Source organism: Eschrichtius robustus, chromosome 10, assembly GCF_028021215.1.
Source record: "Eschrichtius robustus isolate mEscRob2 chromosome 10, mEscRob2.pri, whole genome shotgun sequence".
NCBI lineage: Eukaryota > Metazoa > Chordata > Mammalia > Artiodactyla > Eschrichtiidae > Eschrichtius > Eschrichtius robustus.
Genome location: NC_090833.1, coordinates 64,686,685 through 64,712,290, shown reverse-complemented (window position 1 = coordinate 64,712,290; position 25,606 = coordinate 64,686,685). Strand labels below are relative to the sequence as shown.

Genomic DNA, 25,606 nt, shown 5'->3' with positions numbered 1-25,606 from the left:
GACTTGGCCCTATGTTGGGATTAAGCAAACAGAGTTCTCAAGATGTGTTAGGTTTCCCACTAGGGTGTTGTCAAGTAAATGTTGGCTGCCTCTGGACATTGTAATTTTGTACCAGAAACAAGACAATTCTGTCATCTTCTTTAGTGGAGATAAAAAATCCATCATCATCTGAAATCTTGTTTGACTTAGAATCCTGATTTCCATTGCTATTGTTCTGTGTGGGTTTTGTTTTTTTGTTTTGCCTTTTCCCTCTCTGTTCATCCAAATCCTTTTCTCTTTCTCCTCCACTGCCACCTTCTTCAAATGAAAAATCAGAGCAATATTTTCCATGGAAATATTCCATACTTGGCATTTCCTAACCCCAAGAGAAAAATGCAAGCACAAAATTAGAATGTAAATAAAACACAAATAAAGCATACACTTTCTGATCTTTATGGCACCTAATTTGGTAGCCCAGTTGATGGAAGGCTGAGTTTTGTTTGATTTTGAGCTTAGAAATTGTTACTCTTGCACTCTTTACCTCCCAGCAGTGTTGCTTCAGGTTGTTTCTGAAATATTAGCGTTCAGTTTCTTACTTCGACCTCCTGTTTTAAGACTGTGAGGAAGAAAAAGAGAAATTTTGAATGTCATTAAAACACACTTTATTTGACTTTTACTGAACCTAATTCTGCCCCCTTCATCCAGGACCAGGTCCTGCCATTCTGTTTTTCTCGAGACAGGCTTTACTCCATTATTCCTTTGACATATTTTGTAATAATAACATTACATTTATACGGGGCTTTGTAATTAAGAAAATATTTCCACATGGACTGTTTCATCTGGCCTCACAGGGGAACTGGAACGGGCAAGACGGATGGCCCCATTTTTGAAAGAGGAAACAGATGTTCAGAAAAACCAGGGTTAGAATCCAGATCTTCAGATTCAGGTCTTCCCTTCCCATATCACTGTGGCACGGGGAGCCACAGAAATAGATTTCCTTTTCTTTCTCTCTTGTCTCTTCCTGGTAGATGAACATTAGAATCTTGGTCTTTGACCTTATCTGCTCATTAAGGACTTACTATGCTATAATTAGAGAATGAGCTATTTCCGTATATGCTGTAGGAAAGAAGTTAAAATATTTACCTGATTTGTGACTAAACAAAATTAACAGAAAAACCTGAAGAATAAGGTGGTTATTAACAGTGTAAAGTTACATTGGTTTATTATGCCCATTGGAAGGTCTTGCATTTTCATGATTTTAGTGATTTCTGCACATGGATACTGAAATATTTGTCAGAAGGTGTAGACAAAAATGCCGTCTTTCCTGTTTAACAGTAGGTTAAACAGGAAAGAAGTTTACATTCTCTGCCATGTAAAATTCTGGCAGAGTGGGCTGGTGTGGTGACTTCACTTTGCAAATGTCCCAAACACGTGGGCTCCTTCTGGCTCACAGCTCTGCTAGCCTGAGGTGTGGCTCTCTTTTTTATGTGCAGGGCAGCCTCCTCAATCTGGGTAACAAGAGGGAGAGAAGCATAAAGATAAATCCATGAAAAAAAAGGAAGAACGAGGTCGCTAGGGAGCGAGGGTAGACAAAAAACAGGTCCCAGGACTGGACCCTAGGCTCCCCAACATGAAAAAGTCAGAGATTCTAGGAAGAAGCAGCAAAGGAGAAGAAGGGAGATGAGAAGAATGCCTGTGAGTATAGAGTCCTTGCAGCCTTTATGGGTTAATTTAATTCATTTAAATCTCAGAAAGCCAAGTTTTTTCTCTTACCTCTCAGTTTTGGGTGATGCCTACTCGCCCTGTTGCTTCTCTTCTTTGTGAAAGCGCTGCTTTTTTGAATGATCTTAGATACCAGAGGTGAATGGAAACCAGTTGTGAAAGTTCAACAAGCAGGTTTGCATTCTTGCCCAAACAAGCCATCCTAATTCAGCCTGAGTGTGGGCAACATGGTCAGTGGGAGGACGGGACAGTTTTATTTGGGGAACGACACCATAAAAAACAGGCTGCTTTGTGAAGTGTGCACCCGCCCGCCCCCAGGTGTTAGGTGACATGTCGCGCACTGTCTCAAATGTGAAAGGTTTCAAACAGGGACAAGAGAATGAGCCTTCCCTTAATATATTAGAGGTGGGCAATAGTGGCATTTTTGTCTACACCTTCTGACAAACATTTCAGGATCCATGTGCAGAAATCATTAAAATCATGAAAATGCAAGACTTTCCAATGGGCATAATAAACCACCATTATGGTTTATCATGGATAACTAATCGTGGATATGATTGGTTCACCTAATCATATCTTGGGATTAAAGATATATTTCAATACCTTGCAATTTGGATAAAATCATTTCTGTTCTTATAGGACACAGAGAAATAATCATGAAATTCTAAGTGGTTAAAATAGAAAAAAAGACTGCACTTGTGCAAATTCTATACCTTCTATGTAATTAGCATTGTAGATGATGTATAAATGCATGCACATCTGCCATGTCATTAGCTGTGTACGTTGAAGCTACGTTACTGGATTCCTAGTCCTTGTTACACCTAAACGAAACCCCAAATGTTCACTGAGAAAAAATATCTTTTCTCCAATTTCCACTCAAGCGTTTCTTAGGTGTCTTCATTGCCCAGCAAAGTCAAAATTGTGCCCATGTGACAAATTATTAAGCCTTTTTTTTTTTTTTTAAGTGGGTAGCACTGATTTAGAATTAATCACGTTTTCAAACAGTGGGCAAGTAATTCTATCAGCTCTCTTGCACAAATGAGGTTGCAGTCCTCATTTATCAAGTGAGAAGACAAAAGCAAAGAGTTCAGCAACTTCCTCTGAACGCAGAGGAGCAAACGCTGCCCTTGGCCATGAGGCGGGCTGCCTCCTGTCGGACCACACAACTGACGTCCCGGTTGGGACCCGTTGAGTCCGGAAGCAGGAGTTCCCGCCGGGGAATGAAATGGCTGCATTGCCTTTCAGATGCCCCTGGAGGTCAAGTTAGTTTATTTGTTTTTAATTTAGCTGAAATTACAGGCTGGCTGAAAGATTCCTTTGTCGGTGGGGGTCTGTTGAATAAGCCACATAAACCTTTTGGTTTCTCTCTCACTTTCCTCCAACTCCTCGTCCCATTTGCAGGATTAAAAAAGCACTTGGGAGGCACATTAATCTTGCCGGGCGTTGTCAGGAGTGATCAGCGAGTTTTATTAAAAGCTCTGGGACTGCCTGAAAGACCTCCTTGTCTGAGTTTGAAATGAAAGGGACGTGTTAAGATCTTGGGGCACATTGTCGGGACCCCTTGCCCTGCCCTTTGGACTATGAGCTGACACCCCCGGAGAAAGCACAGAAGCCCTCCTTTGTGGAAGGGATTGCACTGGTGGATGGAAACGAGTTGGCCCCTGTCGGCATGAGCTGTCTAAGCTGGGGTGGGCTCAGTGCCCTGCTGCTGCTGCTGAGGCTGCTCCCAGGCTGGGCCAGCCCTTCCCTCATCCGTGTTAACCGAGGGGTCAGGGTGATGAAGGGCAGCTCCGCCTTCCTGTCTCAGGATGACCTGAAGTTCGCCATCCCCAAAGAGAAAGATGCCTGCAAAGTGGAAGTTGTGATGAATGAGCCAATAACCCAGAGGGTTGGGAAACTCACTCCACAGGTAGGTCATATCCGAGATATGCTATTTACTAGTGTGTATGAATGAGAGTGTGAGAATGTTAGGGAGGGGGAGGGGGGAGAGAGAGAGAGAGAGAGAGAGAGAGAGAGAGAGAGAGATAAAGCTCTTCCTTCAAGCTACCAGAGGTGAGTGTTGTAAGATGTTCAAATTTGAAACGGTGGAGCTGCAGTTAGCGGGCATAATACTGCACTGTTTTTTCCATGCAAGGCGAAACCTGTTAAAAAAAATTTTTTTGAGGTATAATGACATATAACATTAGTTTCAGGTGTACGAGGTAATGATTTGAGATTGGTCAAACCTGTTTTTTGAATGTTCTTGGCTGACTGGATTACAGCCCTGAAACCAACAGGAGTTACTCCTATTTATGTCAACCCCTTTGGAGGAAGGCCGGTTCGAACAGATATGGATGGATGCATTTTTTAAATTAGTAATGCACCAAACTGACAAGTCTTTCCAATTTATCCTCTCTTATTGACGAAAACTTGTGTAAATATTACCAGCTCTTTGACCTTATAAAACAGCTAATCATCCAGGAAAAGGCATAATGGTAAGGGAATCATGTACTTCTTATTTTAGGTACATCGCCACTCCATGAGAATCTTAGGGGAGAGAGAGAAAAAAACAGAGCGAGGGGGAGAGAGAGAGAAGTAAATGAGAGGGAGAGAGAATGAAAACGGGTTGGAGTGGGCAGTCTCCTGTGCGGTGTGATATGGTCAGCCTTTATGGGACTATTCCTGCCCCAAAATTATCTCACCCATGGCCAGAGTGCCTTTGGATAAGATATCAGGGTTTCAGGACATCTTTAGGACACATTTGTGACTGCAGAATAGCAAAAGTTAAACGCGAAGACATTTTTATCTATTACCATCCCTTGAACATTCCCTTGAGTAAGGGAAGAGATCTGGAAAAGAGATATGAAGACATTTCATTTTAAATATTCATTGTTCTTCAAAAATGTCTTCATAAAATTTTTCTTCCCTTTAATCACAACCATGGAGACCTTGTCATTTAAGGGTGTTCTGTGCTCAATCCTTTTGTAGGGTGGAGTCAGCCTCTAATTCGTTGGGTTTAGGAAAGTCTGTATTATCATACATTTGCTTAAAGAGCTTATCTCTATACACAATAGAAAATTGCTTCCGGTCTTATTACTTGTTCCTACTGTGGTTTAACTTTCTTCTCAAGGCAAACAGTTTTAAGAATATTCAGTGCTGGGTGTGGCTCCTGCTCCTAGCAAAATACAGCATTTCTGTTTGCTGAACTGTGAGCATTAATGTTCTTCCTCTCTATTTGGCTAAAAAAATATTCCATCGGCTTATTCAAAAGTGGTATTAGATGTCATAAAGATGAACTAAAGAGACTGAGATAGATGCTTGCTCAAATTGACATCTCTAGACATTTCCTTTACTTCCCTTACAGTTATAGTTTGATTCTGAAACACATCAGAATGCTGTGGCAGGCTCTCACATTGGGAGTATGGCTCATGTGACTGTGACTAAATGTCCCCCTCCAGTTTCCTGTGAGATTTTCTTTTGTCAGTCAATGAGCTTCAGATGGGCATCTAAAAAATGTTAGGATGTGCTCATGGCCTCAGGTCACCCTGGTATTCCCATCTGTGTGGTAATTGCAACATCTCCCCACTTTCTCCCAACATAACCTGTGCTGGAAAGTGTGTTTGATTGGCACCTATAAGTTAGGGAAAAAGGAGACGCCTGGGATAGCTCATGTCTGGAGCCCCAATGCACTAAATGTGATGAGTAGGTGACATGAATAGGCTCAGCAGCAGGCAGTGGAGCCCTAAGTACAGGCACTGGGGTCAAAAGCAAATCCTTGGAGTTTTGGGGAGCAGCAAAATAGGACCCTAATCCTAGATGTCTGGGATCCCTGATAGAGCAGAGACCCAGGGCTATATGGAAAAAGGTGGATGCCTTCTAAAGACTGCCGAACTGATAATTTGGTAACCCTTCCAATCAATATATTAAAAAAATGTGTTCAACATTTATTTAGAAGTAAGGCTGAATATATTTTGTGAGGTAAGAAGAGAGGAAAATTTCCTCCTTGTAGCACACTGGGGTAATCTATGGTCCAGCTGTATTAAGCTCTGGCCCCAAGCATGCAAAACCAAAGGCCTATTAGTCACCAGATTCTCCCTCCTTAGAAAGCATTTTGGGGAGGATCTCCTGTTACTTAAACCAGCCTCTGGGGATATCCTCTCCCCATCCCAAATAGCCTATGACTTCTAAACTTTATGACTTCTAAAGTGCTTCATATAGCACTTTCTATGAGAGTAATGAAAAATATCATCATTTTCAGTGATATTTTAATGGTCTTCACCACGTGGCAAGCTCTGAGGCACTGGAGAGCAAAAAGGGATCCATGTGACTAGAACTAGATAAAGCATTTATTTGGTCACAAGGGTCAAGTGTTGTGATAGATCTCTAAGTTGTCTCATTTTCAAACTTTCTCTGATTTTCTGGCAAAAATCCATTACTAGAAAGACAATGTGGAACAGAAACAACATATCTGTCTGATTTAGGGAAGTCTGCATTGCAAGGCAAAGGGGCAGGGCTCCAACATCCCCAAAGGGTCCCCTAATGTGCTGATTAAAAGATGTTTAGTGTATGTCTATCCAGGGGTACATCTGACATCTCAAACAGATTTATATCATCTAAAGTAAATATGTGATATATAGCTGCTAAAAGTTATTCTGTGGAAAGGAGTCCATTAAAATGTGGAGTTTCGTTGCCTTTTGGTCAAATATGAGAACTGTGTATTATCATGAAATCTGTATGTCCGGAAAACTTTGTTTCTCAAACCACCTGGTGATCTTCCTATTTTTTCATTATGATAATTTCAACAAAAACAAAATTCCTAAGTGAAAACTGCTTTTTTTGCAATATGTAGCTGTACTACATCCAGGTTGATGCAGTTCTCCCCAGGGATTTATTTCTTATGGAGTTTTTGAAATTAAGCACAGCCAAGCATAGCCAAGGCAATTATGCACACACAGACACACACACACACACAGACACACAGACACACAGACACACGCACACACACACAGCCTAAACATTACTCTTTAATAGAGCTTACTAGTAAGTTGAAAGCAGGCTTATTTGGGCCCATTCCTAGCAAGATGACTGTATTAACAACACCCTGCTGTGTAATGAACCGTTTCATGTGAGTTGTACAGAAAATGTTTTGTTTAACATCTGTTCAATCAGTGTTTTCATTCCATTACTGAAGTTTGTCTTAGGACTAACAGGTTCATTTTCCTATTGGATATTTGGAAAGGGATTTCACTTGGTGCACACGAGTACCTTCTGTCTCGATAACCTTCTCGAGATAGTCAATGAGAGAAGGTCGATGGCAATATGTTTTCCTCATATTTTAGGACAAGACTTACCCACTCACTGTACTTCTCACACCTGACCCAAAGCAAGAAATTTCCTGGGTGGAAAAGCACCCCCGTTTAGCACTGAGCTTGCTTTTTTGAATAGGAAATGCAGAAGTAAGAAAATATCGCTAGTTTGAACCAGTTTGCTGTCATTAAAATGAGTAATGAGTTAGGAATGTATGACAATTTAATTATAAATTGTAATTGAAAAACAGTTGAAGTGGGAAAAAAACAAAGCTAGACAGTAATTAGAAAAGGATTTAGCTCTCCTTTGTTTTAGTTAGTAAATTTATGAAATTATGGTTGTCACCTTTTATAAAAGGAAAACATATTACGAAACATAAAACAGATGTTTCTTTTAACAAAGCAGATTGTCTCTTTATTACAGTGACTATTTGTCAATGATATGGGAAAGGTCTTTCCTTTATCTCCTTCCTTGTTGTCAATTAAAAAGAGGAACCAAGGATGTCTGTAGGAGAAGATCATTTGTATTAGTGAGAAAGTCTTCTCAGGGAGGATTATGTTGTTTGTAAATGTTCAAGGCTGTAACAAGGTACAGGCTAAATAGCATGAACTCAACAATGATGATATGTGAATACCTCGAGGGTATTTCTTAGAACTCTACCAAGTCAGATCAGGCACAATGAGGGTCATGGTGTGATTGGAAGAGAAAACTCTTCTTTTAAAAACTATGACTCTGAGAATATAACAATTAGCAATTTCCTTAGTAATTCTGAGTGAGGTGATACAGTTAATTATAATTTTGTTTGAATAGAGAAAATTGCCTTGACATTGTTATTTGTCTCATCAGTCATTTCTGCTATTACATAACTAATAAAAGCAGTCTTTTGCAAGTAAATGAAAAACATCTGTGGGTCGTGTTTGGCTCTGATCGACCACAATAGTGTCTGTAGTAAGTGGCTTCATTTTTAAATATAAAAACACTATTTGGAAAAGAAAGCAATAAAAGGAGAATAAAAAAATACAGAGCTAACACAGCGTGTTTGTATGTGGGGTAATGCATGCCTGTTTCTACATACACAGAGGTAGACCTCTCTGACTCAGTTGCTATGGTGTTGGTAAATAACATTTTGAAAAATGGAACCATATTTAAATGTACTATACACTGGAAAAAAATAATTATTTAGAGATAATCACTGCTTAATTTATCTGCCTGATCTGCTTGGATTTTCATAATTTAGATATTCTCAAAGCAAAACACAGCTATATAAGCAGGATGGTCATAGGCATGGGGGTGGGTAGAGGTGGTGATGGTTAAGACACACACACACACACACACACACACACACACACACACACACACACAATGCTAAGAGACCATAATTTCTTCAGGCAGTACTTTACTGCTGGAAAAATTAAAAAGTGTACCAGTTTTCTCACAGATATGTATCCATTTCTTCATGTGAACTAGGTCTTTGACTGTCATTTCCTTCCCAATGAAGTAAAGTATACTCACAACGGTTGCCCAATTCTTGATGAAGACACAGTGAAGCTTAGACTTTACAGGTAAGCAGCACAGGAGCATTGTTCATTCCTTAGCAGATAACCACTCTGTGTACTTCTTTTTCTTTGGATAGGTATTATCATGATGGGAGTTACTAGATTTCAAACTAGTAATTCGCAGTAGGAACTGGAGACCTGCGTGGGTGAGGCAAGAATTGTAGCAACCTTCCAGTTAGTTTTATTTATATCATCTTCCTTGGGGCATTTCTGTGGCAAATTATTAGCCCTCTCCTGTTTCCCTTTAGAGTTCTTGCACAGGTATCTCTGGTCATTCAATTCCCCACTTATGATAAAAAATGGAGATTATAAACTACAAATTTTTAATGAGAATTAGGAGGAAAATATATTCCAAAAGTGAATGAAATTATTCTTTTTGATTATCAACTGCTTATTTATTAGAAGTGCAATATCTTCTATTTTTCAACATATTATATTTTTAAAAGGTTAAAAAAATCAATTATAGAGTTGGACAAAGTGACCATATGACCCAGCAGTTCTACTCCTAAATATACATATATACATAAGAGAAATAAAAGATATGTTTACACAAAAATTTATACACAAATGTTTACTGCAGCATGTTTCATAAATGCCCAAAAGTTGAAACAATCTAACTGCTGCATGTGTAAACATGATGTGGTATATCCATACAATGGAATATTATTCAGCCATAAAAAGGAATGAAGTACTGATACATACTACAATAAGGATGAACCTTGAAAACATTATGCTAAGTGAAAGAAGTCTGACACAAAAGGTCACATATTGTATAATTTCATTTATATGATATGCCTAGAAAAGGCAAATCCATAAAGACAAAGTGGATTAGCGGTTGCCAGCTGTTGAGGGAGGGGTGAATGGGGAGTGAATGCTCATGGGTGTGGATTTTTATGGGGGGGGGTCATAAAAATGTTCTGGAATTAGGGAGCCTGATGGTTGCATAACCTTATGAATATACTAGAAACCACTGAGTTATAAACTTTAAAAAGGTAAATTTTAGGGTATGTGAATTATATCTAAATAAAAAGTTATTTTAAAATTACACAGCACAGGGAGATCAGCTCGGTGCTTTGTGACCACCTAGAGGGGTGGGAGGGAGACTTAAGAGGGAGGGGATATGGGGATATATGTATACGTATAGCTGATTCACTTTGTTATAGAGCAGAAACTAACACAACATTGTAAAGCAATTATACTCCAATAAAGATGTTAAAAAATATATAAGCTCATGGTAATGGTATTGCTCACTTCATAGAAGCAACTGAGAATTCAGTGTAGGTGGAGTAGGCCTATATAGTTTTTTACTTGGTTTTTGTTGCTTTTAAGAGTATTTGGCTAAAATACGGCAACATGAATTTCCCTTAAGTACTAGACTAATATGAGTCTAGAGTTTTGTAGCACAGTGAATCATCCTATAAACACTTATGATCATCTAGTATAGGTTAGGCCCATGCTAGACATAGGAAAGAAAAACATGAGGAGACATAGACTGGTTCTCATGGTCTCATGCAAAAGATGGGTCACTAACTGTGACTCAGAACGACAAGTGCCGAAAGAGAGGGGTGAACCAAATGCTGTGCTCAGGAAATGCGATGGCACCAAAGGATTCCTTAGGAAGCTATGCAATCAGTATACAAGGCTGTTTGATTTTCCTAAGACTTTAAAGTTAAAAAACAAATTAGCTTCAAAGAGCTTGATGGGAAGGGCTGGAAAAGCTAATGAATTGTAGCTGTTCCTACTTCTTTCTTCCTTGAGTTCCTAAGGGATGGGGAGGGTAGAGGAGCACACATGAAGGGCAGAGTTAGAGGACCTGTCAATTTCCCTGGTCTTGAGGATTTAAAATAGAATATTCAGAGGAGGTGGAGGCAGAAAATCAGAGAGCATGTTTATTACCCTCTTACCTCGTCTCTAGCCCTTTTGGCAAGCTACTTGACCTCCCTGTGCCTCAGTTTCCTTATCTGTAAAATGGGATTAACAACACTTATGATAGATTCCTGTGAAGACTGAATGATATACTCTTCGTAAAGAGTTTAGTGTCTGCCTGGGCCATCATGAAAGCACATCAATTAGGAGCTGCATTATCGATACACACCCATCACCTGTTAATTTTCTCCCTTCAGTGAAGAATGACAACCCATATCTGCTAGTCTCTGTAAGTATCCAGAAAACATAGTCGCTAAGGGAATGAAGGGAATGGAGGTAACAATCACTGAATACCCTTTATACGCCAAGCGCTGAGCAGAGCACCCCAACTAGACTGTAAGTGACTCTTCATGTAGTGGCATTTCTGAAGAGCAAAAAGGCCTTGATGCTTCAGAAAGCCCTCACCCCCTCACTCCTGAATTAAAAGTCAACCCATAAGTTATACATGCTGGATACTCTTAAATTGCACACATGCTAGAGAAGGGACTCTGAGCTCACAGCAGTCATTAAATACCAACATCGATGATGGATTTGAGAGAAGGTGTTAGAAGAATGGTCATTGGAAAGGGAAGTAACAGAAAAAGGAGTTGACACCAAGGTAAGGAGAAGAAGGGAAAAGAAGAGAGAGGTTGAGAGTAGAGTATAAGATAAAATCCAAACTGTACCTGATACACTGATTGTGTGAAAGCCAATCTTTAAGCTTCCGGCCAAGTTAGTACACAATATCACAAGTACCTGGGCACCAATAATATTAGCCTTTGCTCTGTTCTGTCCACAGATTGACTGAGACAGACACCTTCACGGAAACCTTTATCCTGCGGGTCTATCTCCTGGAACCAGACTGTAACATCATCCGTATGAGTGACAATGTACTGGAGGTGTCTGAATTCTATGGCTTGTCCCGGGCCATTGATAAAAACCTGCTCAGATTTGATTATGAGAGGACGGCTAGTCTGGAGTGTACAGTCAGGCTGGACCCTGTGGGAACTCGGCTGCCAGCCCATGGCCAGCTGGTTCTGGTGGAGCCCCGGCCGGAAGAACCTCGTGGAGATCAGCCACACAGTTTTTTCCCTGAGTCTCGTATGATATGTTTTAATACTTATCTGGATGTTACTAAAGCTGACAGATCTGTAAATGGTCATCTTCTACCATGACAAAGAGTTTTACTTAATATAATTTGTAGCTGGTTGAAAAATGTAAGTTAGTGGTTAAGAGTGCAGACTTTGGAATTGGAAAAACCCGGGCTTGAAAACTGCCTCTGCTGTTTATTCCCTGTGTGCTTTTAGGCGAGTTATTTAACCTAAGTCTCTGTAAAACGGGCAAGGATAGTGGCTGTTCCATAGGGTTGTATAAAGATGGGAGTGAATGAGATCACACACACACACACACACAAAGCGCTTAACACAGTGTCTGGCTCATAGCAAGTGCTCAGTAACTGTCAGCTGTTATTATTAATAGTAGATAGCAGTGGCAGTCGTAGCAAAAGTAGTTGGTGAATTTACTAAGTATTACTAGACTTGGAGCAGGTTTGAGGTAGAGCTGGTGGGCAGCAGCCATGGTTTAAATCAGGAAGGGTTAATGGATAACGTTCTTTCTGTTATTCATTTAATTATCACATTTTGGGCACCTCCTAGATGCATAATAGTGTTCTAGGCACTGTGGGAAGACCAAAAAATATAAGGGAAAATCATAATCACAGTAATACCTTGAATTTGGACAGAAATTTATAGCTGAAAACATGCACAATAAGTCATCTCATTTAGTCTTCACAGCCTTCTGGGTAGGAAGTAGGATACCCATTTTGTACATCAGGGAAATGTGCAAAAGGCCACTAGAAAAATAAGTGGCCTGTGAGTATCATATACTGTGCAGGAGTGAAAAATGCAGTTGGACAGACACAAAAGACTATGTATTGGAGAAATGACTGTGGTTTTCAGTGGGAGACAGCAGGTTGGTTCAGGTGGTCAATGAATATTTGAAGAAAGGTTTAGTAAAAAATTAAGTTGACTTGAAAAGGTTTGCAGGATTTGAGTGTGTGACAAGCAGTATGGGGAGTGAATTTCAGTGCGTAGAATATTCTAGCAGAGATGGCATGATGGTACCATGGAAGTGGATGCTGTAAATGAAAACCAGAGCAGGACAGTGGAAGGCCTACAGTGAGCCTATTAGTCAGAGATGGTCCAGCACCTGAAAATGCATTTTATATATTTTTTCTCTTGGCCACTTTTGGTGGTTAAGAAAACCTGATTGGATAATTGGTCAACTGTTCTTTTCAGTAAAGGCAATGACAGGTTTTCAAGAAAATGACAACCTACTCAGTGAATGATTGGAGGGTACACGTGAGTAGTCTTTGGGCAGTGAGAGGGAATAAGTACCCATGGGAGGGAGGATGGGTTTTTAAACTGTACAATCATTAATGTACAAGTGACTCTCTTAATTCACTGCTGTACATTCTAGAACTGGGAACAGAACTGAAGTGTCCAGGTGGCAGATGTCCCCTGGGACTGAAGAAGATAGGAAGTCTCAAAGTGAGCTGTGAGGAGTTCTTGCTGTCGGGGCTTCGATATCAACATCTGAGTCCTCCTTCTCCGCACATTGATTACATCTCCATCCGACTGGACCTCACAGATAGCAGGAGTAAAATCATATACAAGGTAGAGTCTGTGGGGTTATGTGTCTGTGTCCGCAGCTGATCCACAGCAAGAAAGCCAGTTCCACGGGGCCGCTCGTGCTGGTTCCTGTATGGTTGTGGGTAGAACAGCTTAGCGAACTGCAGACTTGTTCTGCCAGTAAGTGCTTGAAACAGTAGCTTTTGTATGTAATATCAGTACGTAGTTTCCCTTCTCTGGCTCTCTTGTAACTCTATCATCACTAAAGCAACTTAGAAAGGACCTGGGTCAGGTTACATGCTAACTTTCTTCTCCCATTCCCTTCAGTATTCTTCAACTTCCCATTTCTGCGTTTGTAACTCCCACACTTTGATGCTTCATTTAATCCTTTATTAGAACCTCTTTTCATCTGTTAGAGGAAGTCAGAGGGTCCACACACCCACTCTGCAAGGCCACAGGAATCTGGGAGAGAGGGGGAGCTCAGTCCCACTTTTATGGCTGTAGCAGATGATATCATTTTCACTCTTTCAGACTTAGAGATGGAGGACTGGGTTGTCAAGGAGACAGCCCCCCAAGGGCTTCCTTAATCTTCCAGTCTCTTTTACATGCTCCCGCCCTTTCTTTCCTTTGATGTCTTCCCATTGAAATGATGACAGAAAGTGAAATCAGCCTATATGAGAGATTTGACATGCTATTCTCTTTTTTTTTTTTAATAAATTTATTTATTTTATTTTTAGCTGTGTTGGGTCTTCGTTGCTGTATGCGGACTTTACTCTAGTTGTGGCGAGCGGGGGCTACTCTTCGTTGTGTTGCACAGGCTTCTCATTGCGGTGGCTTCTCTTGTTGTGGAGCACAGGCTCTAGGTGTGCGGGCTTCAGTAGTTGTGGCTCACGGGCTCTAGAGCACAGGCTCAGTAGTTGTGGCACACGGCATGTGGGATCACGGCATGTGGGATCTAGAGCACAGGCTCAGTAGTTGCTCCGTGGCATGTGGGATCTTCCCGGACCAGGGCTTGAACCTGTGTCCCCATTGGCAGGTGGATTCTTAACCACTGCGCCACCAGGGAAGCCCGACATGCTATTCTCTTAATTCACGTACGCTGTAATGTGTTTATTTGGGAAGCTGGGGTGACTGTGTACCTGCTGAAACAGCTCAGATTTTGTGCTGATTTAAGATGATCTGAGATGACATTTGTGGAAGACCTCCGTCTTTCACAGGCTGACTTCTCACTAGGATTTCTCCTAACAGACCCAGTCAAATATTGAACATTATTACCACAGGAATTAATAAAACACGGAATGATAAGGAAATGAGTAAACAGGATTATAGAATTTTATAATTGAGATTTGGAAAAACTGTGAGGTAGTCTGGTCAAACTGATCAGGTAAATCACTTGGGGAGCTTTGAAAGAATAGATTTGAGTCTAACATTAACAGTTAAGAGCCTGACTTTGGGCCCAGGTTGCCTGGGTTCAAATGTTAACTCGCTGTGTGACTTTGTACTTTATGCCTCATTTTAAAAATCTTAAAATGGGCATAGTAGTACTTACTTCTTATCGAGAGGATTAAATGAGATAATGCTTACAAAGCACTTGGCACAAAGCTGGACACGTAGTAACCTCTATACATATTTCGCTAGTGAAAAAACTGATCATCAGCCAGGTTTGGAAATAATTGGCTTAGCCCAAGCCCCTTATTTTATAGTGGTAGCCAGAGAAACCGCGAACCTTGACTATACATGCCTGGCTGAGTCAAGACTAAACTCTACGTCTCTTAACGACTAGTACGTGTCTTCTGTTTGTTTTGACGTGAAACTCCTTTCTCTTTTAATGCTTTTTTATATCTGTAAAAAAAAATTAGAGCCATTTTTCTTCCTAATTGATTTTTCTTCTTTTTCCTCTGAATATTGATATAGGGTTTTGTTTATGTTTTCGGATCAGTTTTATTAGGAGTTTCCCCTTTAAAATGACCTTCTTGTATTATTTAGAATAAACCTATTCCATAGTCAATTTGGCATGTCACAAACAGATATAAAAGTAATATGCTCAACAGCAGAAGATATTTTTTAAAAAGCACAGAAAGAAAAATAAGAAATCAAAACTAGGGGTATTTCTACCATTTTTATATATATACATACTTACACACACAAACACACACACAGAGTGAGTGGGGAGGCATGCACACCAGAGTTAGTTTGTTTATGGAACTGAATTTATACTATATTTGAAGTTTTGTGTCTTGTTATTTTATTATTTTTATGCTGGTATAGTCCCTCCTCATCAAGTGACTAAATGACTGTTCACCCGTAATTTCTTATAGATTTTAAAACATTTTCCTGTTTATATTTGCCTTTTTATTCTGCCTGAAATGAATTTTATCGTATTGTGAAACACGGAACAGTTTTTTCCAAGTGGCCAAAATTTTCAACACTATTTGTTGAATAATGGACATGTTTCCCATCGATTTGAGATGAGTCTTCTATTGTATAGAAAGATATTATGTGTCTATTTCAAGGCTAGCTCTTTTGTTCCTTAGATTTGCCTACCTATTCTTGTGCCAGTACCATATTGTTCTAAATATAAAAGGTCTATAATAGACTTTAACATTTTGCAGGCAAGTCCTTCCTCATAGCGATGAGTCCTTCCTCTTCAAAATTTTCTTATCCATTCTCACCTATTCTTAGTTCTAGATAAATAATTAGATATTTATGTTAGTTTTTTTAAAAAGCCCCTAAATATTTTTATCAGGATTGGATTAAAACTATAAATTATTTTGGGAAGAATTGGAATATTGGAACATTTACCATATTGAGTTGTCTCATCCAGACAAAAGTTATCTAACTTCATCGAGGCAAATGATATTTGATATGTTTCTGTAAAGTTTGTAGTTTTCTTCATGTTAGTTGTGCACACTTAAGTCCACTCCTAGGCAATTTGTTTTTGTAAAATTATTATGACTAGTCTTCTTTTCCTCCACTATTTCTTCTCATTGGTTACCGATGATAGATAGGAGAGCTATTTCTTGGACTAATCTTCTTTTGTCTGGCTTCTTTCTTGAATTCAATTATTCTAAAAATTTTTCAGTTCTTTGGGCTTTTAAAGACCATAATTACATCTTTCACTAAGGTTGATAATTTTTTCTTTTCTTTTTCAATAATTATTCCTCTTTTTTCTACTCTTTTCTCCACTGGTTTGGCCAGAATAGTATTAAATATAGTGATGCTTATAAGAATCTTTGTCTGTACATTTTATCACTGTCAACTGCCCACACTGTCCTTTTTCATGTTTCTTGCCTTGAATTCATCTCTCTTTGAAATTCTTATGGTTACAACCGCAAACTTTACATGGTAAGTTAGGATCATCCTTTTACTTTTAATCTTTGTATGTAATTTTAAGTGCCTCTCCGGTAAGGCAGATATAATTGGATATTTAAATTTCAGAATATTTGTCTTGAACAAGAGAATATAGGCTATATTTCTGTAATAATGAATATCTGTGGGTTTTTTTCTATCATCTTGTTTTCTGCTTTGTTGCTAGTTAAAAGAAATTATCTTGCACTCTAGTTTATATTTTCTTAGCCTTTATCTTTACTTATTTGAAAAATCTTTATCCCACTTTAAAATTTATTTCTAAATTTAAAAAATTCTTTAACCTATATTTTTAACATTTAAAGTAAAATTGAAGTCTTTTGCCTCCTTCCTATATATTATGAGGATTGATCCTATTTATCCTTTCTCACTGCAATTACTCACCAGCAGGCTTGGTTAATATAATCTGCAACTTTAGTTCCAGTTTATCATTTTTATACCTTATGATTGCTTGCATCATCTTTTATTTCAAGTACACTCTTTTGATGTTTGTATCCATTTTGTTACTATGTTTCAAATAACATTTATTTAGGCTTAACTCTAGGTTTAATTGGTCTTATTGTTCGGCACCAGTCCTTTCATACTGTAATTTCCCCATTCTTGTTTAAATTATAAGTCTTCAAATGTTTTTCAATGGCTTGTGAAGACTAAATAGTGTAAACTGCGTGCTGTCTCAGCATATCACTCCTTTGTCTTTATAAACCACGCAGTGAGAAGGGGGTGGGGTTGTCTTTTTCTGTTTCTCTCTCTCTTTGAGCCTTGCTGGCTAGTTTCTGAACTTCCAGGCTGGGGGGTGGGTGGTTTGGAGAAGTTTGGAGAGAGAGGTCTTATTTGACCAGGCACTGATGGAATATGACTTCATGCTCTCTGAGTCTGGCAGATGTTTCAAGCTGCTTCTTAGTCTCGGGGCAATTTCATGGTTCCTCTGGAGATCCCCCATTGCGAAGGTCTCTCATCTTGGGAGAGTACATTTCTAGCCTTATTGGTCAATTGCAATTCCCCCCGACACTCCTAGGATATGATTTCCACTTCCAAGTTCTTTCTGCTCAGATTCTTTGGCTTCTCACAGATGCACCCTAAGGGTCAGGGTCCAGGATGACCCTAGAGCAACCCTCTGTCCCACTTGGTCCACATCTGAGAGCACTCGTATATTCCTTCCTGCTGCAAACAAGGACTAGAGACTGATCCCAGCACAGATACCATTATTCTTCTGCCTCTGGCCTCTGGCTTCCTCAGGTATGAGCCCAGCATTAGCTCTCTGTGTGCTCCACCAGTAAAAGACACGTATTTAGGCTGGCGTGAAGGAAATTTGTGTTAAATATCATACTATTTACCCTGATTTTATAGCATCATTTATATTGTTTCCCCCTTCATCTTTTCTTTCTCCTTCAAAAGTCAGAGAGTGTGTGGTTACCCGTCTATATCAGAGCTGGCATCCCTAATCAGATTCCAAGGGCTGCATTCATGGCCATGTTTATTCTGGAAGTGGATCAGTTCATCCTGACCTCTTTGACTACATCAGTTCTGGACTGTGAAGAGGATGAGACCCCCAAACCTTTGCTGGTGTTCAACATTACTAAAGCCCCACTTCAAGGCTATGTGACTCACCTGTGGGATCACACCAGACCGGTGTCCTCCTTCACCTGGAAAGATCTAAGTGACATGCAAATTGCCTATCAGCCACCAAACAGCAGCCATTCTGAGAGGAGACATTATGAGGTAAGAAGGAAGAGAGACAAAGCTGCTAGCCTATTTGGTATTCATAGAGTCATTGAAGAGGCTCCGCCAGTGGAGAACCACTGCTTTGAGAGAGGCTCTCGTGGTCTGATGCTGGACTGACATAGTCTTCTGAGCAAATGCAGGGAAACATGTCTAGCATATTTGCTTATTTCGGGTTAAGAACTTCTTTCACAGAGAGGAAAAGTTAAAAACGCTGATAAACTAAGGAACAAGACCTACAGCCTGAAAAAGTGAGATTAGGTTGTCAAAAATGAGCTCAGGCAACAGAAGAAACCTGAATCAGTTTTGCCTCCATCTGTGGTGTATAGCCCAGAAATAATGGTATTTTATATTATAAATGGTCAATGTGTGGTTCATATGCAATTGTTCGTTTACAGGTGGAGTTGGAAGTATATGACTTCTTCTTTGAAAGGAGTGCACCTATTACAGTCCACATCTCCATCAGAACAGCAGACACAAATGCCCCGAGAGTGTCCTGGAACACAGGTGAAGTGCAATATAGGAGTCAAACAACATAGCCTTGAAGGGAAGACAAGAAAGTATATGGGTCAGGAAAAAAAGGTAGCTTTATTCCCATTTTACACATGAGGCAGCTGAAACCAGACAGGTTAAGGGTATCAGATAGTTATTTTTTTGGTTTTGTTTTTCCTGCTGTCAGGGTGAGAAATTTAAATCCAGGATTCTTGTGTCCTGAAACTAAGTTCTTTACTTTAGAGGAGATAAGCCAAAAGATCCCTTTCCACTGATTGAGGCCAAAAAAGTGACCATTTGTGATATTGAGCATAGTTGGACTGGGAGAGGAAAGGTCTCCAACTCAAAATTGTTCAGAAGGATCGAAGGAAGGCGTAGACTGTAATCCATTGTCTTATTGTTAAGTTGGGTTGCATGGAAATGAAAATGCATGAGTAAGAGTTTAAACTGCTTTTATTTTTTATTTTTTTAAATTGTGTAACTGACTTACAATTTTATATTAGTTTCAGGTGTACAACATAGTGATTCAATATTTTTATATATTATACTCCATTTAAAGTTATTATAAAGTATTGGCTGTATTCCCTAGGCTGTACAATATATTCTTGTATCTTATTTATTTTACCCATAGTAGTTTGTACCTCTTAATCCCCTCTCCCTATCTTGCCCCTCCCCACTTCCCTTTCCCCACTGGTAACCCATAGTTCTGTATATCTCTGAGTTTGTTTCTGTTTTTTCATATTCATTTATTTTTTAGACTCCACATATAAGTGATAACATTGAGTATTTGTCTCTCTCTGACTTATTTCACTAAGCATAATATGCTCTTAAGTCCATCCACGTTGTGGCAAATGTCAAAATCTCATTCTTTATTATGGCTGAGTAATATTCCATTATATATATAAACCACATCTTCTTTACCCATTCATCTGTTAACGGACACTTGGGTTGCTTTCATATTGTGGCTATTGTAAATAATGCTGCTATGAACACTAGGGTGCATCTATCTTTTCCAATTAGCATTTTTGTTTTATTCAGGTATACCCAAGTAGTGTAATTGCTGGGTCACATGGCAATTTTATTTTTAGCGTTTTGAGAAACCTCCGTACTGTTTTCCTTGGTGGCTGCACCAATTTACATTCCCACCAACAGTGTACGAGTGTTCTCTTTTCACCACATCCTTGCCAACATTTGTTATTTGCATTGTTTGTGATGATAGACATTCTGACAGGTGTGAAGTGATATATCATTGGGAGTTTGATATGCATTTCTCTGATGACTAGCAATGTTGAGCATCTTTTCATGTGCCTGATTGCCATCTGTATGTCTTCTTGGGAAAAATGTTAATTCAGGTCTTCTGACCATTTTTTTTTTTAAACATCTTTATTGGAATATAATTGCTTTACAATGGTGTCTTAGTTTCTGCTTTATAACAAAGTGAATCAGTTATACATATACATATATCCCCATATCTCCTCCCTCTTGCATCTCCCTCCCTCCCACCCTCCCAATCCCACCCCTCTAGGTGGTCACAAAGCACCGAGCTGATCTCCCTGTGCTATGCGGCTGCTTCCCACTAGCTATCTATTTTACATTTGGTAGTGTATATATGTGCATGCCACTCTCTCACTTTGTCCTAGCTAACCCTTCCCCCTCCCCATATCCTCAAGTCCATTCTCTAGTAGTTCTGCGTCTTTATTCCTGTCTTGCTCCTGGGTTCTTCATGACCTTTTTTTTTTTTTTTTTTTAGATTCCATATATATGTGTTAGCATACTGTATTTGTTTTTCTCTTTCTGACTTACTTCACTCTGTATGACAGACTCTAGGTCCATCCACCTCACTACAAATGACCCAATTTCATTTCTTTTTATGGCTGAGTAATATTCCATTGTATATATGTGCCACATCTTCTTTATCCATTCATCTGTTGATGGACACATAGGTTGCTTCCATGTCCTGCCTATTGTAAATAGAGCTGCAATGAACATTGTGGTACCTGACTCTTTTTGCATTATGGTTTTCTCAGGGTATATGCCCAGTAGTGGGATTGCTGTGTCATATGGTAGTTCTGTTTTTAGTTTTTTAAGGAACCTCCATACTGTTCTCCATAGTGGCTGTATCAATTTACATTCCCACCAACAGTGCAAGAGGGGTCCCTTTTCTCCACACCCTCTCCACCATTTATTGTTTCTAGATTTTTTGATGATGGCCATCCTGGCTGGTGTGAGATGATATCTCATTGTAGTTTTGATTTGCATTTCTCTAATGATTAATGATGTTGAGCATTCTTTCATGTGTCTGTTGGCAATCTGTATATCTTCTTTGGAGAAATGTCTATTTAGGTCTTCTGCCGATTTTTGGATTGGGTTGTTTGTTATTTTGATACTGAGCTGCGTGAGCTGCTTGTAAATTTTGGAGATTAATCCTTTGTCAGTTGCTTCATTTGCAAATATTTTCTCCCATTCTGAGGGTTGTCTTTTCGTCTTTTTTATGGATTCCTTTGCTGTGCAAAAGCTTTTAAGTTTCATTAGGTCCCATTTGTTTCTTTTTGTTTTTATTTCCATTTCTCTAGGAGGTGGGTCAAAAAGGATCTTGCTGTGATTTATGTCATAGAGTGTTCTGCCTATGTTTTCCTCTAAGAGTTTCATAGTGTCTGGCCTTACATTTAGGTCTTTAATCCATTGTGAGTTTATTTTTGTGTATGGTGTTAGGGAGTGTTCTAATTTCATTCTTTGACATGTAGCTGTCCAGTGTTCCCAGCACCACTTATTGAAGAGGCTGTCTTTTCTCCACTGTATATGCTTGCCTCCTTTATCAAAGATAAGGTGACCATATGTGCGTGGGTTTATCTCTGGGCTTTCTATCCTGTTCCATTGATCTATATTTCTGTTTTTGTGCCAGTACCAAACTGTCTTGATTACTGTAGCTTTGTAATATAGTCTGAAGTCAGGGAGCCTGATTCCTCCAGCTCCATTTTTCGTTCTCAAGATTGCTTTGGCTATTCGGGGTCTTTTGTGTCTCCATACAAATTGTGAAATTTTTTGTTCTAGTTCTGTGAAAAATGCCAGTGGTAGTTTGATAGGGATTGCATTCCATCTGTAGATTGCTTTCGGTAGTATAGTCATTTTCACAATGTTGATTCTTCCAATCTAAGAACATGGTATATCTCTCCATCTGTTGGTATCATCTTTAATTTCTTTCATCAGTGTCTTATAGTTTTCTGCATACAGGTCTTTTGTCTCCTTAGGTAGGTTTATTCCTAGATATTTTATTCTTTTTGTTGCAGTGGTAAATGGGAGTGTTTTCTTAATTTCACTTTCAGATTCTTCATCATTAGCGTATAAGAATGCCAGAGATTTCTGTGCATTAATTTTGTATCCTGCTACTTTACCAGATTCATTGATTAGCTCTAGTAGTTTTCTGGTAGCATCTTTATGATTCTCTATGTATAGTATCGTGTCATCTGCAGTGAGAGCTTAACTTCTTCTTTTCCGATTTGGATTCCTTTTATTTCTTTTTCTTCTCTGATTGCTGTGGCTAAAACTTCCAAAACTATGTTGAATAATAGTGGTGAGAGTGGGCAACCTTGTCTTGTTCCTGATCTTAGTGGAAATGGTTTAAGTTTTTCACCATTGAGGATGATGTTGGCTGTGGGTTTGTCATATAAGGCTTTTATTATGTTGAGGTAACTTCCTTCTATGCCTACTTTCTGGAGAGTTTTTATCATAAATGGGTGTTGAATTTTGTCAAAAGCTTTCTCTGCATCTATTGAGATGATCATATGGTTTTTCTCTGTCAATTTGCTAATATGGTGTATCACATTGATTGATAGGCGTATATTGAAGAATCCTTGCATTCCTGGGATAAACCCCACTTGATCATGGTGTATGATCCTTTTAATGTGCTGTTGGATTCTATTTGCTAGTATTTTGTTGAGGATTTTTGCATCTATGTTCATCAGTGATATTGGCCTGTAGTTTTCTTTCTTTGTGACATCTTTGTCTGGTTTTGGTATCAGGGTGATGGTGGCCTTGTAGAATGAGTTTGGGAGTTCCTCCCTCTGCTATATTTTGGAAGAGTTTGAGAAGGATGGGTGTTAGCTCTTCTCTAAATGTTTGATAGAATTCACCTGTGGAGCCATCTGGCCCTGGGCTTTTGTTTGTTGGAAGATTTTAAATCACAGTTTCAATTTCAGCACTTGTGATTGGTCTGTTTATATTTTCTATTTCTTCCTGATTCAGTCTCTGAAGGTTGTGAATTTCTAAGAATTTGTCCATTTCTTCCAGGTTGTCCATTTTATTGGCATATAGTTGCTTATAGTAATCTCTTATGATGCTTTGTATTTCTGCAGTGTCAGTTGTTACTTCTCCTTTTTCACTTCTAATTCTGTTGATTTGAGTCTTCTCCCTTTTTTTCTTGATGAGTCTGGCTAATGGTTTATCAATTTTGTTTATCTTCTCAGAGAACCAGCTTTTAGTTTTATTGATCTTTGCTATTGTTTCCTTCATTTCTTTTTCATTTATTTCTGATCTGATCTTTATGATTTCTTTCCTTTTGCTAACTTTGGGTTTTTTTGTTCTTCTTTCTCTAATTAGTTTAGGTGTAAGTTTAGGTTGTTTATTTGAGATGTCTCTTGTTTCTTGAGGTAGGATTGTGTTGCTATAAATTTCCCTGTTAGAACTGCTTTTGCTGCATCCCATAGGTTTTGGGTCGTCGTGTTTTCATTGTCATTTGTTTCTAGGTATTTTTTGTTTTGCTCTTTGATTTCTTCAGTGATCTCTTGGTTATTAAGTAGTGTATTGTTTAGCCTCCATGTGTTTGTATTTTTTTACAGATTTTTTTCCTGTAATTGATATCTAGTCTCATTTCAATTTTCTTAAATTTACCAAGGCTTGATTTGTGACCCAAGATTTGATCTATCCTGGAGAATGTTCCATGAGCACTTGAGAAAAATGTGTATTCTGTTGTTTTGGGATGGAATGTCCTATAAATATCAATTAAGTCCATCTTGTTTAATGTATCATTTAAAGCTTGTGTTTCCTTATTTATTTTCATTTTGGATGATCTGTCCATTGGTGAAAGTGGGGTGTTAAAGTCCCCTACTATGATTGTGTTACTGTCAATTTCCCCTTTTATGGCTGTTAGTATTTGCCTTATGTATTGAGGTGCTCCTATGTTGGGTGCATAAATATTTACAATTGTTATACCTTCTTCTTGGATTGATCCCTTGATCATTATGTAGTTTCCTTGTTTAGTTCTTGTAATAGTCGTTGTTTTAAAGTCTATTTTGTCTGATATGAGAATTGCTACTCCAGCTTTTGATTTCCATTTGCATGGAATATCTTTTTCCATCCCCTCACTTTCAGTGTGTATGTGTCCCTAAGTCTGAAGTGGGTCTTTTGTAGACAGCATATATATGGGTCTTGTTTGTATATCCATTCAGTCAGTCAGTGTCTTTAGTTGGAGCATTTAATCCATTACATTTAAGGTAATTACCTATATGTATGTTCCTATTACCATTTTCTTAATTGTTTTGGGTTTGGTATTGTAGGTCTTTTCCTTCTCTTGTGTTTCCTGCCTAGAGAAGTTCCTTTAGCATTTGTTGTAAAGCTGGTTTGGTGGTGCTGAATTCTCTTAGCTTTTGCTTGTCTGTAAAGGTTTTAATTTCTCTGTCGAATCTGAATGAGCTCCTTGCTGGGTGGAGTAATCTTGGTTGTAGGTTTTTCCCCTTCATCACTTTAAATATGTCCTGCCACTTCCTTCTGGCTTGCAGAGTTTCTGCTGAAAGATCAGCTGTTAACCTTATGGGGATTCCCTTGTGTGTTATTTGTTGTTTTTCCCTTGCTGCTTTTAATATTTTTTCTTTGTATTTACTTTTTGATAGTTTGATTAGTATATGTCTGGGCGTGTTTCTCGTTGGATTTATCATGTATGGGACTCTCTGTGCTTCCTGGACTTGATTAACTATTTCCTTTCCCATAGTAGGGAAGTTTTCAACTATAATCTCTTCAAATATTTTCTCAGTCTCTTTCTTTTTCTCTTCTTCTGGGACCCCTATATATAATTCAAATCTTGGTGCGTTTAATGTTGTCTCAGAGGTCTCTGAGACTGTCCTCAATTCTTTTCATTCTTTTTTCTTTATTCTGCTCTGCTGTAGTTATTTCCACTATTTTATCTTCCAGGTCATGTATCCGTTCTTCTGCCTCAGTTATTCTGCTATTGATCCCTTCTTGAGAATTTTTAATTTCATTTATTGTGTTGTTCATCGCTGTTTGTTTGCTCTTTAGTTCTTCTAGGTCCTTGTTAAACGTTTCTTGTATTTTCTCCATTCTATTTCCAGGATTTTGGATCATCTTTACTATCATTATTCTGAATTCTTTTTCAGGTAGACTGCCTATTTCCTCTTCATTTGTTAGGTCTGGTGGGTTTTTACCTTGCTCCTTCATCTGCTGTGTGTTTCTCTGTCTTCTCATTTTGCTTAACTTAGTGTGTTTGGGGTCTCCTGTTCACAGGCTGCAGGTTCGTAGTTCCCGTTGTTTTTGGTGTCTGCCCACAGTAGCTAAGGTTGGTTCAGTGGGTTGTGTAGGCTTCCTGGTGGAGGTGACTAGTGCCTGTGTTCTGGTGGATGAGGCTGGATCTTGTCTTTCTGGTGGGCAGGTCCATGTCTGGTGGTGTGTTTTGGGGTGTCTGTTGCCTTTTTATGATTTTAGGCAGCCCCTCTGCTAATGGGTGTGGTTGTGTTCCTGTCTTGCTAGTTGTTGGGCATAGGCTGTCCAGCACTGTAGCTTGCTGGTCATTGAGTGGAGCTGGGTCTTGGCATTGAGATGGAGATCTCTGGGAGATTTTCGCCGTTTGGTATTATGTGGAGCTGGGAGGTCTCTTGTGGACCAATATCCTGAACTTGGCTCTCCCACCTCAGAGGCAGAGCCCTGACGACTGGCTGGAGCATC

At 39.1% G+C, this 25,606-nt stretch overlaps 1 protein-coding gene across 1 annotated transcript in view; it reads left to right on the top strand.

Annotated features, from left to right (window-relative positions):
• The first annotated feature begins 3,330 nt into the window (after positions 1-3,330).
• The window catches only part of LOC137770950 (FRAS1-related extracellular matrix protein 1-like), a 105,050-nt gene continuing 82,774 nt past the window's right edge, over positions 3,331-25,606 (top strand). The window contains exons 1-6 of the mRNA XM_068553990.1: positions 3,331-3,610; positions 8,455-8,549; positions 11,248-11,549; positions 12,927-13,123; positions 17,840-18,163; positions 18,562-18,670. Of these exons, the coding sequence (XP_068410091.1) occupies positions 3,371-3,610; positions 8,455-8,549; positions 11,248-11,549; positions 12,927-13,123; positions 17,840-18,163; positions 18,562-18,670 (1,267 nt within the window). The 5' untranslated portion in view covers positions 3,331-3,370. The remainder of the gene's footprint in view (positions 3,611-8,454; positions 8,550-11,247; positions 11,550-12,926; positions 13,124-17,839; positions 18,164-18,561; positions 18,671-25,606) is intronic.